The sequence below is a fragment of the Anastrepha obliqua genome, chromosome 6 (assembly GCF_027943255.1).
Source record: "Anastrepha obliqua isolate idAnaObli1 chromosome 6, idAnaObli1_1.0, whole genome shotgun sequence".
Taxonomy (NCBI): Eukaryota; Metazoa; Arthropoda; class Insecta; order Diptera; family Tephritidae; genus Anastrepha; species Anastrepha obliqua.
The window spans coordinates 70,184,454-70,198,198 of NC_072897.1; the positions used below are offsets into that span (position 1 = coordinate 70,184,454).

General features: G+C 43.0%; 1 protein-coding gene, 1 non-coding gene and 2 pseudogenes across 3 annotated transcripts in view; 3 read left to right on the forward strand and 1 right to left on the reverse strand.

Moving 5' to 3' along the window:
- The window catches only part of LOC129249817 (TBC1 domain family member 10B-like), a 151,991-nt gene that overhangs the window by 69,286 nt on the left and 68,960 nt on the right, over positions 1-13,745 (reverse strand). For both annotated transcript variants that reach the window (XM_054889478.1, XM_054889475.1), the window contains exon 7: positions 11,681-11,730. In XM_054889478.1, the coding sequence (XP_054745453.1) occupies positions 11,681-11,730 (50 nt within the window). The remainder of the gene's footprint in view (positions 1-11,680; positions 11,731-13,745) is intronic.
- On the forward strand, positions 6,630-6,822 carry LOC129250878 (U2 spliceosomal RNA). The gene has a single exon (XR_008582828.1). It is a non-coding gene; the product is annotated as a U2 spliceosomal RNA (small nuclear RNA).
- On the forward strand, positions 7,063-7,248 carry LOC129250891 (U2 spliceosomal RNA; annotated as a pseudogene).
- On the forward strand, positions 7,863-8,047 carry LOC129250997 (U2 spliceosomal RNA; annotated as a pseudogene).

Below are 13,745 nucleotides of genomic sequence, written 5' to 3' on the forward strand. Positions count from 1 at the left end.
CTCCATAACGGCCTTCCTAGCCATAATAAGTGTCTTTAACAATATAAAGTGAGTCCAAAACGTATTGGCACAATCGAAAAATCAAGCTCTCAGTGCTATAACTTTTCTTCTAATGAAAGTATAAAAAACTAGAAAACGGCATTTTCTGAATGTATTTCTTTAAAACGTATCTGAACAAAAAAAGAATTATTTTCAACTTAGGGACGGGGGTTGGCAAAAACCCATCCACTGAACCCTACCCGAGGGTGCCGACTGGTAATAGGTACCACAGCTCTAAGGTAAGACTTCACGGACAAGTGTTCGTTACTCCTTAATAGTACAGCATTTGTAAATGGAGTTTTACTATGGTGTGAGGTAAAAGGCCGGATCAAGGTGTCATGCGACCCACGCCGAGGATCAGCCTGGCTGGGGGCCCTTTTTCAGATAAAGCCCAGTCGTTAAAGTGTGCTTACGGATACCTGGCGCCCTCCGTAATAACTAGCCTTGTCTGTGTAGTTCGGAGCTATGCATACGTGGGACATCTCTTCTCCGACACTCGTGGGGCCAACTATGAATGCATCATCAAACAAAAACAAAAATCAAAACAAATAAACAAACCAGAAAGCTCCGAGAAGCGGGTAGCGTTTAAAACGAGCTTTTTATCTATCACCACGATGACTGAAGTCAAACTTAGTCAGAGTGGAACGGCGGCAGGCCCTGGCACTGGAAGAGGTTAAGCCTAGCTCCAGTACATCGGCACTTCCTGCGGCAGTCGTCGGAACCAAACCAAATAGTCGACATCCTGTGACTATTCGGAGAAATGGGGAAGATACTGCCACAGGTAGCACCGAGGCCAGTGCTCTCGCCAGAAGATGGCCGACAGTAAGGATCACTGATCCAACCAAAGCAAGGTACTTGGAGAGGCGTAATGCCGTCAAGATACTCAAAAGGCTCCACGAAACACCACCAGCAACGGAGGAGCTGACGAAGGAGGTAAACGAGTCGATAGAGTGGGCGAAGAAGGTACTACCTAACTTCACCCTCGAAAGACCAACCACATCGTCAGCTGCCATCAAAAGGCAGAAGTCTACTGAAGAGATCAAATCGTCAGCGAAAAGACCGAAAAATCGAGGTATAGCGCCTAAAAACGTTCGCGGAGGTGGCCCGCAATCGCATCGTCATTGGTGTCCTGGATGAGGGTAATCCCGAAGGAAGAATTCCCAGGGCCCATTGGAAATGGCTGCAGGCTGCTCTGACCAATGTGACGCTGGAAGTGCTACTAAGCAATACAGGTCCGCCACCATCATGTACTGACGCTGGCTGGCATCAAGGCCAAATTAAAGTTATAGCCTGCGACGACGTAAGGTCGGTAGAGCTATATAAAGCAGCAATAGCGAAGATAGGGAAGTCTACCCTGGTGCGAAGCTCGTGGTAGTAGAAAAGAAATATATCCCGTCTCGACCGAGGGCACGAGTTTACGTCCCTACACCCTCCGGCGGGCTGGAAATTTGTCAAGGCTTTTAACATTACTATAACAGTAGGCGGTGTGGTGACGAAACGTGCCACAACGCAGGTAATGCTGTTGCTAACGAACGACTCGCTAGAACCTTTGGAGAAAAGCGAAAGTATCATAAACTACGGTTTTGGCAAGGTGAGAGTCAAAACCTTTAAAACAGATGCTGATGCTATTGACCAATTAGCCTCAGACATTGAAACTAATGACGCTGAGAAAGGTCCTATGGAGTCCTCAAGCGACGTCGAGAGCATCGACTTGGAAGGGTACTGTTCATCAGGGTCTGAGCTCACAGCTAGACTTAAGAAAATGAATACAAGTACGACAACTGGGCTTACAGCTGGTTCGAGTACAACATACTCAGAAAGAAAGCTCTTGAGCGAGTCGCAAGAGGATGAGAATACAAATAATGCGTCTTCTTCAAATAAATCTTCATCATAGTAAGCTAGCATCGGAAGCCCTAATTGATCGCACTGCAGCAGACAACCCTGATTTTGTCCTCATTCAGGAGCCATGGATCAATGGAGGGCGCATCTGCGGATTGAGGATACCGGAATATAAGCTATACACAGTGGACTGTGAAGGTAATTCAAGGTCTTGTATTATGGCAAAAACAGAACTAACTACATTTATGATCCACAAGTATAGCAATACAGACACAACTAAGATAAGCTGGGAGACAGATGGTAACAGGTACCGGCTATCGTCTCTTTATATGGTACACGGAGATTCAGTACCGTCGTGGCTGCTAAAAGAGCTGATACTGGACAGCGAAGCTTGCAGCAACAAATTACTAATGGGAGGCGACGCAAACGCCCATCACACTACCTGGGTAGTTCAGATATTAACGAGCGAGGCGAGTCACTCTTTAATTTTATTATGGGAACCAAATTATTGCTCTGCAATCGCGGTAATGAGCCTTACCTTTATTGCACGTAATCGTCAGGAAGTTCTTGACATTACGTTAGTTTCAGACTCTATCAATGCCCATTCATTCTCTGATCACAGATATATAGAATGCATGCTCCAGGAAGAGGTCATTCATCATAAAGCACTAAAATTCAGGAACCGTAGGAAAACAAACTGGCTAAGATATTCTCAAGAGCTAGCAAAACGTCCTTTCAACCCTTCTAGCATAGAGGCATTAGATTACATGGTCAATAGACTGACTAATTGCTGCAACCAAACCCTGCATAAGGCTTGTCCAGCAGATAAGCATAGAGGGAAGAATAAGCTACTCTGCTGGTCACCCGGACTGAAAAAGCTACAAAAGAATTGCAGGAAACAATTCAACAGAGTTAAACTCTCCCAAAGCAAGAACGAATGGCACATGTATTATGACAATCTAAAAATATATAAGAAAGAAATAAGGAAAGCAAAAAGGTCTTCATGGAGAACATTTTGTGGTGAGATCGAAACTACGGTAGAGTCATCTCGACTGAGAAAAATCATAACCAAGTCTGCTCAACCCATAGGGTATCTTCAGAAGCCAGACTCCACCTGGACAGAATCCAGCGAAGAATCATTACACTTACTATTAAATACCCACTTCCCAGGTAATTTCGAGTTAGCGATAACCGCCAATATTTCAACTTCGGATGCCGTACTAGGTTCCAACATCCTCAACATTGTCACATAAGCCAAGATAACTTCGGCTGTAGAAAACCTCCAACCATATAAAACACCGGGACCAGATGAGATAATCCCTGCGCAAGTGCAACAAACATCGGGCAACATTATGAAATGGCTGATAACCATATTCAGAGCAACATTACGACTAAATTATGTCCCCCCCCTAAGGTGGAGGGAAGTCAGGATGGTTTTCATACCAAAGGCTGGTAGGAGCTCGCATACGAAACCTAAAGATTTCAAACCTATTAGCCTTTCCTCATTCGCCTTTATAAGGGAAAACTTGACACCGTCGCTACTCACGAGATCACAACATGCCTACTCTAAAGATAAATCCATAGAGACAGCATTAAATTCACTTGTTTCAGAGATAGAGAAATCAATAGAGAATAAAGAGTATTCTATGGTAGCCTTCCTAGACAAAGAGGGCGCTTTCAACAACATCCTACCGGAGGCAATAACAAGCGCGATGACCGATTTGGGTATCGCCGAGGGCCTTGTGAAATTTACGGAACAGCCGTTACTAGGCAGGTTCTCAATTTCGACGTTGAGCCCCTTGACAATCTTCTTCTTCTTAATTGGCGCTATAACCGCTTACGCGATTTTGGCCGAGTTTAACAAAGCGCGCCAGTCGTTTCTTTCTCGTGCTAACCGGCGCCAGTTGGACACACCAAGTGAAGCCAAGTTCTTCTCCACCTGATCTTTCCAACGCAGTGGAGGCCGCCCTCTTCCTCTGCTACCACCAGCTGGTACCGCATCGAATAGTTTCAAAGCCGGAGCGTTTGTATCCATTCGGACGACATGACCCAGCCAACGTAGCCGCTGGATCTTTATTCGCTGCGCTATGTCTATGTCGTCGTAAAGCTCATACAGCTCATCGTTCCATCGTCTACGATATTCGCCGTTGCCAACGTGCGCAAAGGTCCAAAAATCTTACGCAGAATCTTTCTCTCGAACACTCCAAGCGTCGCTTCATCGGATGTTGTCATCGTCCAAGCTTCTGCGCCATACGTTAAGACGGGCATGATGAGAGTCTTGTAGAGTGTTAGTTTTGTTCGTCGAGAGAGGACTTTACTACTCAGTTGCCTACTTAGTCCAAAGTAGCACTTGTTGGCAAGAGAGATTCTACGTTGGATTTCAAGGCTGACATTGTTATCGGTGTTAATGCTGGTTCCTAAATAAACGAAGTCTTTTACAACCTCGAAATTATAACTGTCTACAGTGACGTGGGTGCCGATACGCGAGTGCGCCGACTGTTTGTTTGAAGACAGGAGGTACTTCGTTTTGTCCTCGTTCACCACCAAACCCATTCGCTTTGCCTCTTTATCCAGTTTGGAGAAGGCAGAACTAACAGCGCGGTTGTTAAGGCCGATGATGTCAATATCATCGGCATACGCCAACAATTGTACGCTCTTATAAAAAATTGTGCCCTTGACAATACGCAGATTCATTAAGAGGGGCACCCCTCAGGGCGGTGTACTTTCTCTTCTGCTGTGGACTCTTGCAATAAATCAATTGGAATCTAGAGGAAAGAAGGATTCACGTAGTGGCCTACGCAGATGATGTTGCAATATTAATAAGAGGGAAATCCCCAGATACCATCTGCTACATAATACAAAATGCTTTGAACGATGTGAGCCGCTGGGCTGCATCGAGTGGTCTTGGGGTAAATCCCAACAAAACAGAACTAATCATGTTCACCAGGAAATACAGGATACCTGTTCTAAACCCCCTACCATTGAGGGAATCACACTGTCAATTGGGGAAGAGGCGAGCTACCTAGCACTAGTATTAGATAGGAAGCTCTCGTCGAAACAACCGATTAATGATAGAGTAAAAAAAGCAGCCACAACACTCTATACATGCAAAAGAAAATGGAGCCTAACCTCAAAAATAGTACACTGGCTATATACAGCAGTGGTACGGCCTATCATGACATACGGTGTCTTAGTCTGGTGGCCAAATTTAAGAAAAGAACAACAGTAAAACGCCTAGAAAGTATTCAAAGTGGTGCTAGTCTCTGCATAAGCGGGGCACTAAAGACTACGCCCACGGCAGCGATGAATTTCATGCTGCACTTATTACCGATTGAGGTCTACAGCAAACAGCTGGCGGCGAAATCAGCACTTGGGTTAAGAAAATCTTTTAACTTAGCCATTAACAGAAGGCGTCAGAAGGCTGGAATACTAGACGAATACCCCTTCCTACATCAAACGACAGACTTTCGTAGCTCAGTAGGGTAGCATTTAAACACATCCTTTACGACAACTTTCCCAACGAGAGAAGATTGGGACAATGGGGTAATGGACAATAGAAGCGGAATCAGCATCTATACTGATGGTTCCAAGCTAAATGATCAAGTAGGCGTAGGCCTTCATTGTGAAGGAATGAATGCCAAAATCTCATTCCGGTTACCGGATCGCTGCAGTATATTTCAAGCTGAAATTTTGGCTATCAGGGAAGGCCGACTAGCCCTAGATGAAAGTGTCCTCACTACAAGAGATATAAATATATATTCAGATAGTCAATCGGCTCTGAAAGCTTTAAAATCGCCTAATATTAACTCGAAGACAGTAAAAGAATGTATCGACGTTCTGGCAGAACTGTCACAGTGCTTTGTAATAAACCTGCTCAGAGTGGCGGATCATAGAGACATAGAAGGCAACTGAAAAGCAGATGAACTTGCGAGATTGGGTACCACATTACCGATCCAACCAGACAAAGCGAACATACCTATACCTTTAGCAATTCGTAAAATGCTTATAGATAAACACACTATCAGTGCTGCCAACAGGCTATGGTCTGAGTCCCTGACCTGTGCAACTAGCAGAATGATGTGGCCGGAATGGAATATAGGCCGCACAAACCGACTGTTGAAAGTAAACAGAAATAATATGCATGGCCCTGGATAGAAGAAGGTTCAATATTTTAGGAAAAAGTTCCCACTATACTTACCTTCCTACCGTTACGACGCCAAAAGCATAAGCTAACATAAATAATGGGCTAATACTTTTTTGATGTGAATTTCTGCCTTATTCAATATTTTCTTATACTTTCATTAGAAGAAAAGTTATAGCACTGAGAACATTGATTTTTCGAGAGTGCCAATACTTATTTGACTCACTGTACTTACTTCAGCCAAACGTTCTGTTACAAGTTACGTCCGTTATAGATGTGAGATTATAATACTTTTTGAAGTGAAAACTTCTTTAGAATCGTTGGGAGTGATTTGAGGAAAAGTGAAACGAAAAAAGCGACCAACTTGGCTACGAAGCGTTATATTATATGTTGATATAAAAGTAGCGACGAACTAAATAAAAATAACTTTTATTTTTTTTTGTGATTCGAACCAAGGATTTTGGATCGGAAGCTCACATTGCTAGTCGCTCGCCTACCGCGCCATGCTGTCGTCGCTGGCCTAAAAGTTATTTAGTTACGAAGCGTTATATTATATGTTGATATAAATAATTTTTGTGAGCGTGTAATTCTCAAAAGTTTTATTAGGTTTATTATTTAAAATGTATTGACTAGGTAGTGTGATATCTGTTCTTATCAGCTTAACATCTGATAGATCCTCCATCGGAGGACAACAAATGGTAAACTGATTTTTGGAAATGGGCGGAGTGTTTTAGGGGCTTGCTCCTTCTCTGCCACGGGTTGACCCGGTATTGCAGTACCGCCGGGATTTCGGCTTTGAATAAATACAAGAAAAAATATACTAATACATTTAGCTTTGGTGGGAAGAGCCATAAATTTTTATATGAATACATGTAGACGAAAATGGAATTTTTTTTTTTGAAATTTGCATTGTAGGACATTTCTGATTATTTATTGAAAACAGTTTTTTGGTTTAGATACTGAAAGTCAGTTTAAGTGAATCGGTATAAATATTTCGTACATTAATTTTAGTGAGCGTGTAAATTCTCAAAAGGTTTATTAGAAAATCTATTGAAGTAGGTAGTGTGGTATTTGTTCCTATCAGCTTAACATCTGATAGATCCTCCATCGGAGGACAACAAATGTTAAACTGATTTTTGGAAATGGGCGGAGAGTTTTAGGGGCTTGCTCCTTCTCTGCCACGGGTTGACCCGGTATTGCAGTACCGCCGGGATTTCGGCTTTGAATAAATACAAGAAAAAATATACTAATACATTTAGCTTTGGTGGGAAGAGCCATAAATTTTTATATGAATACATGTAGACGAAAATGGATTTTTTTTTTTTTTGAAATTTGCATTGTAGGACATTTCTGATTATTTATTGAAAACAGTTTTTTGGTTTAGATCAGTGCAGTCCATCCCATACATCAATTGATGACACGTATTCTTACTCTCCATCGTTCAGTCGTTAGCAAACCAGCAACGAATAAACACCACGTTTGTCCGCGACGCTTAATGTATGCAATACAATGCCCTGTGAGAACTTTTTTATGCTAGAAAATGCCTTTGGCGACTTGCAATGCCTTTTATGTTACAAGTCGTTCAAAGGAAGCTATAGATATAATATCAAAAGGCATTTCGATTCCTCCCACAAAAATTTTCTACTCCAATCCAATATTTATTTATTTTGGTTTAAATTTCCCACTGGGCTGCTCCCATTCTCTCGTTCTCACTTATACACTCACATTTTTCATTTTGGACAGCACTGGTTTAGATACTGAAAGTCAGTTTAAGTGAATCGGTATAAACATTTCGTACATTAATTTTTGTGAGAGTGTAATTCTCAAAAGGTTTATTAGGTTTATTATTTAAATCTATTGACTAGGTAGTGTGGTTATCAGCTTAACATCTGATAGATCCTCCATCGGAAGACAACAAATGTTAAACTGATTTTTGGAAATGGGCGGAGTGTTTTAGGGGCTTGCTCTCCACCTCTGCCACGGGTTGACCCGCTATTGCAGTACCGCCGGGATTTCAGCCTTGAATAAATACAAGAAGAAATATACTAATACATTTAGCTTTGGTGGGAAGAGACATAAATTTTTATATGAATACAAGTAGACGAAAATGGAAGAAATTTGTAAGTCTGTTTCTTCGGTCCGTTTGGGTATTTTTTTTGACAACATCGAAACCAAAGCATTTGTATCATATTTTATCTATCATAAGCCACTCGTATCATTTGTTGAAATTGAAAACATTGAGGATGAATAATGATAAAATGAAGAAAATAAAATATGAACTTTATAGCAATATTATAATGAACCTATAATTATCCCGCTCCTAATGCTGCTTTCGTCTTATTCTCTCTCAGTTTGTTTTACGGAAGGTTTCACTTCTATCAAGTCTAACCGTTAGACTGGTATTTTTTTTTTAATGTAGTTAGTTTTGGTCACGAAATGGTCACCAATTGCTTTTACACAAGGCCTCAAACGATAAGACCGTTCAGCTATTGCAGCACACAAGGTTTCCATGGATATTGACGTCGTTGGTCCAAAAATTGTTTGAGACTCTCCAAATTTCTGTGAGGTTTTCGACAGGCCATGATCTCCAATTCTGACTACAAACTGTAGTCCAATGGATTAAGATCTGGAATTTAAGTAATGTTTCTCACGCGAAAGCAATGGGGAATTGGACTAACATCTTTCGAGCAGTGGTTCTCGGGATAAAAAAAAGTTTGCAGACTAAGCAGAAATCATCCACAACAACTATTAGAAGCAGATAGTCAAGTAGCCATCTTAGCTATAAAGTTACCAACCAATACAAAAATCGTCAGATAATCATAAGAAAAATAAAATGCTTTAGCATGCAAAACAGACATCACTCTCATCTTGGTACCTAGCCATAGGAGTATAGAAGGATATGAGAAAGCTGGTGGTAAGACAGATAGCTGCCTCTAGAGTATCCGAAGTGGTAGCAGTGGGGTGCCCTTGAAGCGTATTTGACACACAGCCATCACTTTCATTGCCCGACGCCATTATCGTACAATCGTCAGCATAAGAAACGAGGATTTCGGTATGTAGAAGTTGAAAAGCAAGGGTGAAAGAGCACCATCCTGGGGAGCACATTACTTTATCTTCCTCTGTTTAGAAATTTGGTTTCGAAAAATTACTGACGAGTGACGACCACTCAGATACAATAATTCGCGGATCTCCTCTTCAGCCCTGGCGGGAGTGTCGACTGTATAATATCATCGAGTATCGTGGAGTGGCTAACTGTGTCGTAAGCCTTCCTCAGGTCCAGCGATACTATAACAGTCCTCTCGCAGGGGCGGTTTCGGTTAAGCCCGCGGCTTATCTGGGTGTTTATGGAGGTGAATGCTGTGGTGGTACTGTGCACTCTTCGGAAGCCACGCTGATGTTAGGATGGGGCCAGATGTTTCGAGTAGAGTGGGAGTAGTAGGGCTTCAAGAGTCTGCACTACTGGGGAAAGGAGAGTTACAGGCCGATAATATTCCCCTTCGTTGGCAGGTTTCCCAGAGTTTAGTAGAAAGGCCACTCTCCCTGCTTTCCACTTATCAGGAATTATGAGTGGGGCCATGGACAAGTTGAATACTCTTGTGGAGTACTCTCCTCCCAATGGAGTAGATCAGCATCAGTATGTTAAGTCCGTCAGGGCCGATGAATTTTGGTACTTTTATTTTGTTGATGGCCGCCTGAACGACATCACTGGAAAAAGTAAATGGCGCACTGTTGTTCGGTAGTGGTGGCACGACGCTTGGATCTGTCGGCCTGAGGATACAATATAAATTTCCGGCTAAAGCAGCTCGCGCATCTCTTCGGGTTTGACAAAGTGCAACCGGTGAAGGTGATAGCCCCCTTATCGTTGTTCTACTTCGCGTTCGATAGGGGCCGTACGGTGGACCAGAGCTTACTCACACCAGCGGTGAAGTTACAGGACTTGAAATGTTCTTCCCATTTAGTCCACTTGCGTTGGATTACCAGTTGCCAGATCTCCAAATTGAGATCCTTTATGCGAGTATCCCAGGGATCGACCTGGCGTAGGAGATCACGCTCGTTTGCTAGAACAGCTGCTTCAACTGGGAAATTTGGACGCATATCCCAGATCCTTCCAGCGGGTATGAAGCGACCCGCAGCAGCTATGAGAACCTTGTGGAATGCGCGTTCGCCTACGCGCAAACCCACCAACTGCTGCTGCTATTGCCCACGACCCTGGTGGGGCGTCGTTGTTCACTGTGCTGAATGTCGAATAGTCTATCTGCTCTGCCAACGGTTGACCTGACCCCTACAATCCTTTGGTAGGTTTGCATGCCAAAGATCGTGATGAGCATTAAAGTCACCTTTTCCCAATCGGTTTTCCCCTCTGATGAGCGCACCAATTTCAGGGTGATATGCTGCCAGGCAGCAGGTGACAGGGGGTATATATACAAGTATATTATAAATTTCGAGCTCGGTATGGGCTGACCGGACAGCTATACCTTGCCATTCTAAGATGCTGTCCCAATGGTCGATGCCTTCGTTGATCAGGCGATACTGCGCTGTGTGGTGGACTATAAACGTTAGGCCACCTCCACCGTCTACCTGGCGATCTTGTCTGTGCACGTTATTGCCATCCCTGGTTATCAAGGATTAGCTAGCGTGCTGTTTTGTCTTTTGCACCGCACCTATTGGGATTCCATGACGGCATTGAAGTCAATTATCTCATCTATCTTGTGCGTGAGTCCATTACAGTTGAATTGAAGAAGCTTGAAGCTCTTCGGCAGGACTGCTGTAACGGGCGGTGTGAGAGACGCATGAGGTTGTCTACGTTGGTCCTGCTGTGACGTTAGTCAATCGTCGTCGTCGGTTTGACTTAACGGTAGGCCCTGGAAGCAATCTGTTTCGATAGGATGAGACCAATATAGGGGTGTTAATTACATTTGAGTGACTATGTGAAAAGATGGTTAGTGTCATGCTTGATTCTTCCACAAGATGTACATATGTTTAGTATGTTCAGATCAATTCTTATACCAAGGATTATCGACAATGCTTTCTAAGCTTTCACGACAAAAAGTGTTCAAGTGCATTTTAAATACCGGCCGGTATAGCAGAATGGATTGGTGTGTGACTAGCATTCGGTAGTGCCCGAGCTCCAAAATGATAGAAAAGACAGAAGAAGAAATTATCTGTCGTTCGGAGGCGGCATAAAACTGAAGGTCCCTCCATTTGTGAATTGACTTCAAGGCACACAGCACAAGGAAGAGAAGATAGGCCGAACTGCTACAACAACAACCACAACATAGGCCGAACACCGAAGAAAGGGTGTAAGCACCATTTTTACTTGATTATAACAGGATAACAGAACGCTTGAAGATAGTCAAACAAAATACATATACTAGCAAAAGCTAAAGTGGAAAAGATTAAAAAGTTTTGTTTTTGTACGCATAACAACCTTAGCGCTGAGAGTGCAGCATGAATACATACCTCCAGACGATGGCTTTCATCTAGAATGCATATGCAATGCAATCAGTTCTACATCATTACCGGAACGACAAATTTAAAATATGACTGACAGTTCCGTTAGGGACAATTAACTCTATCGTTAGTGTAAAACTCAATTTGTTTTTATTAAATTTACAGCTTAAAATAACAATCTTTTATGTATATTATAAAAAATGCACATACCTGTACTTTGAACAGAATTTCCATCCTTAGGATTTACAATTGGAAGTATTCTGAAAAAAAAAAAAATGTATATATATAAAACGGCTAATCCTTCAATTTATGCATAAACGTAATTGGACTCTGCCGTGGAATTAAGTGGAATTAAGTCCAAAATCACATTTGTATTTTGTTTTCATTAGAAATTATATTGCAATTGTCATATAATAGATTCTTGGAAACACAATTTATGTTCCCTATTTTGTCCATAGCGACCTTGGTAGACTAGCGTAAGTGCACTATCCTGGCCTCCGAGAGGTTCTGGGACGCAACGTGAACCACGACCCATGCACTTTTCCAAATTAGCCTACTTTTCCTTGTTTCAAAAAATTTTCCAACCCCAAAAACATCTATCAACTCACTTCCGAAACCCAAAAAAGAAAATGATCCTATCCAATCTCACTCCCGCACAATAGTCAGCGGGCATTGTGGCTGCTAAAAGGCGCAATGCACCAACGGCACCTGCAAGAGGAAGCGGGCAGTAGCGATAAACAGACCAGAATAAATCAACTTTAGTGAAGTCCTCAGCCGTCTGTGCGATTCTTCTCGCAGACAGACACAGATGGCGGTAAGCGGAAAGCGTTGTTCCTAAGTAGTGACAATTGGACAGCACTTAGGATTGGTAGCGGGAGGCTTATCACCTACCCTGGCTGCAATCTATCTGATCAACGTAACCAACACAAGACAAAGCCTCGTATATTCGAGACGACATTTGGTGCACGTACCAGGACACGAATAACACAATGGAACGTTAGATAGATAGATACTTTCTAAGGTTTGCACCTCGACTTTATGGCCTTTTGTGTCTACTACTCAGCACAGCAACTCATCCGGACCCAGTTTCCTTATTGAACTCAGGATAGCGCTGGGTTTGGTTGAGCGTATATGCCTTTCTTCCGGCTGCAGTTGACCAAGATGTCTAAACTTTCTCCGCGCTACAGCGCTGCATTCTCGGAGAAGGTGCATTCTAGTCTGCTGAGATTAGTCGCAGAAACGACAAGAGTCCGTAGACCAAATCCCGATCATGTGCAGATGACTACGCAGTCTGCAGCGGCCTGTGAGAATGCCCGTGAGAGTTCTCAGTTTATCCTTGGGGAGGGTTATGAGTTTATTAAACGTCTTTTGGTTTTACCATCCTAGTAAAGATTTCGAATGGCGTAGTGTCATAGTTTGGAGGCAGCTAACCTCCTTAGCCCTAACTTTTCACTCTTAAGCTTTGCCTTGATGGTGTGTTATCTTAAAGCAAGGAACACTCGGGTCCTATTAAGGGCGAGGCCGCAGCTTCTCTCGCCAATACGTCCGCTATTTCGTTCCCAGTTATACCCCTGTGCCCTGGGACTCAAATTGGCCGGATGTGATTGCGCGTTCAATGAGTTCCAATGAAACTTTAGAACTCTCCAATAATTTCCAGGGAAATTCGTAACACCTTGCATTCTTGAAAGCCAATCTCACACCGCATAATCCTAGAACGCTTCTGCATTAACGCTCATCGCCACGTTACCATCGCACAATGCTACAAGCCGACAGAGGACGCTTCCTCTTCTGCCAAAGACGAGTTCTACTCGCATGGGCGGATTCAATGCGAAAATAAGCACAACTCACCAAAAACAAATCATGGGCGCACATGACTGCGGATCACGCAACAGCAACGGTAGCTGACTAATTGATGTGTGCCAGACGTTTCAGTTTGCGATTGGCAGCTCAATCTTACTCCACAAGGAAATCCCTAAATACACCTGGACTTCACACAGTGGGACGACTCATAACCAATAATACCACATTTACGTGAGTCGTGGAGAGGCTAGCTACTTGATATAAGGAATAGGCGGGAAGCCACATAGATAGTGATCACGAGCTAATTAATTACCGACCACGTCAAGATCAAGCTGGAATGCAGGAAGTAAACCAACACACTACGTAGATATACCAGAAAGGAAATGGCAAGCGCCTTTCGCGAGAAGCTCCCCATTAACCAGAACAATTGGGGTGCTGTAAATGTCACGCTCAAGCAAACCGCTCCAGAGAAAAT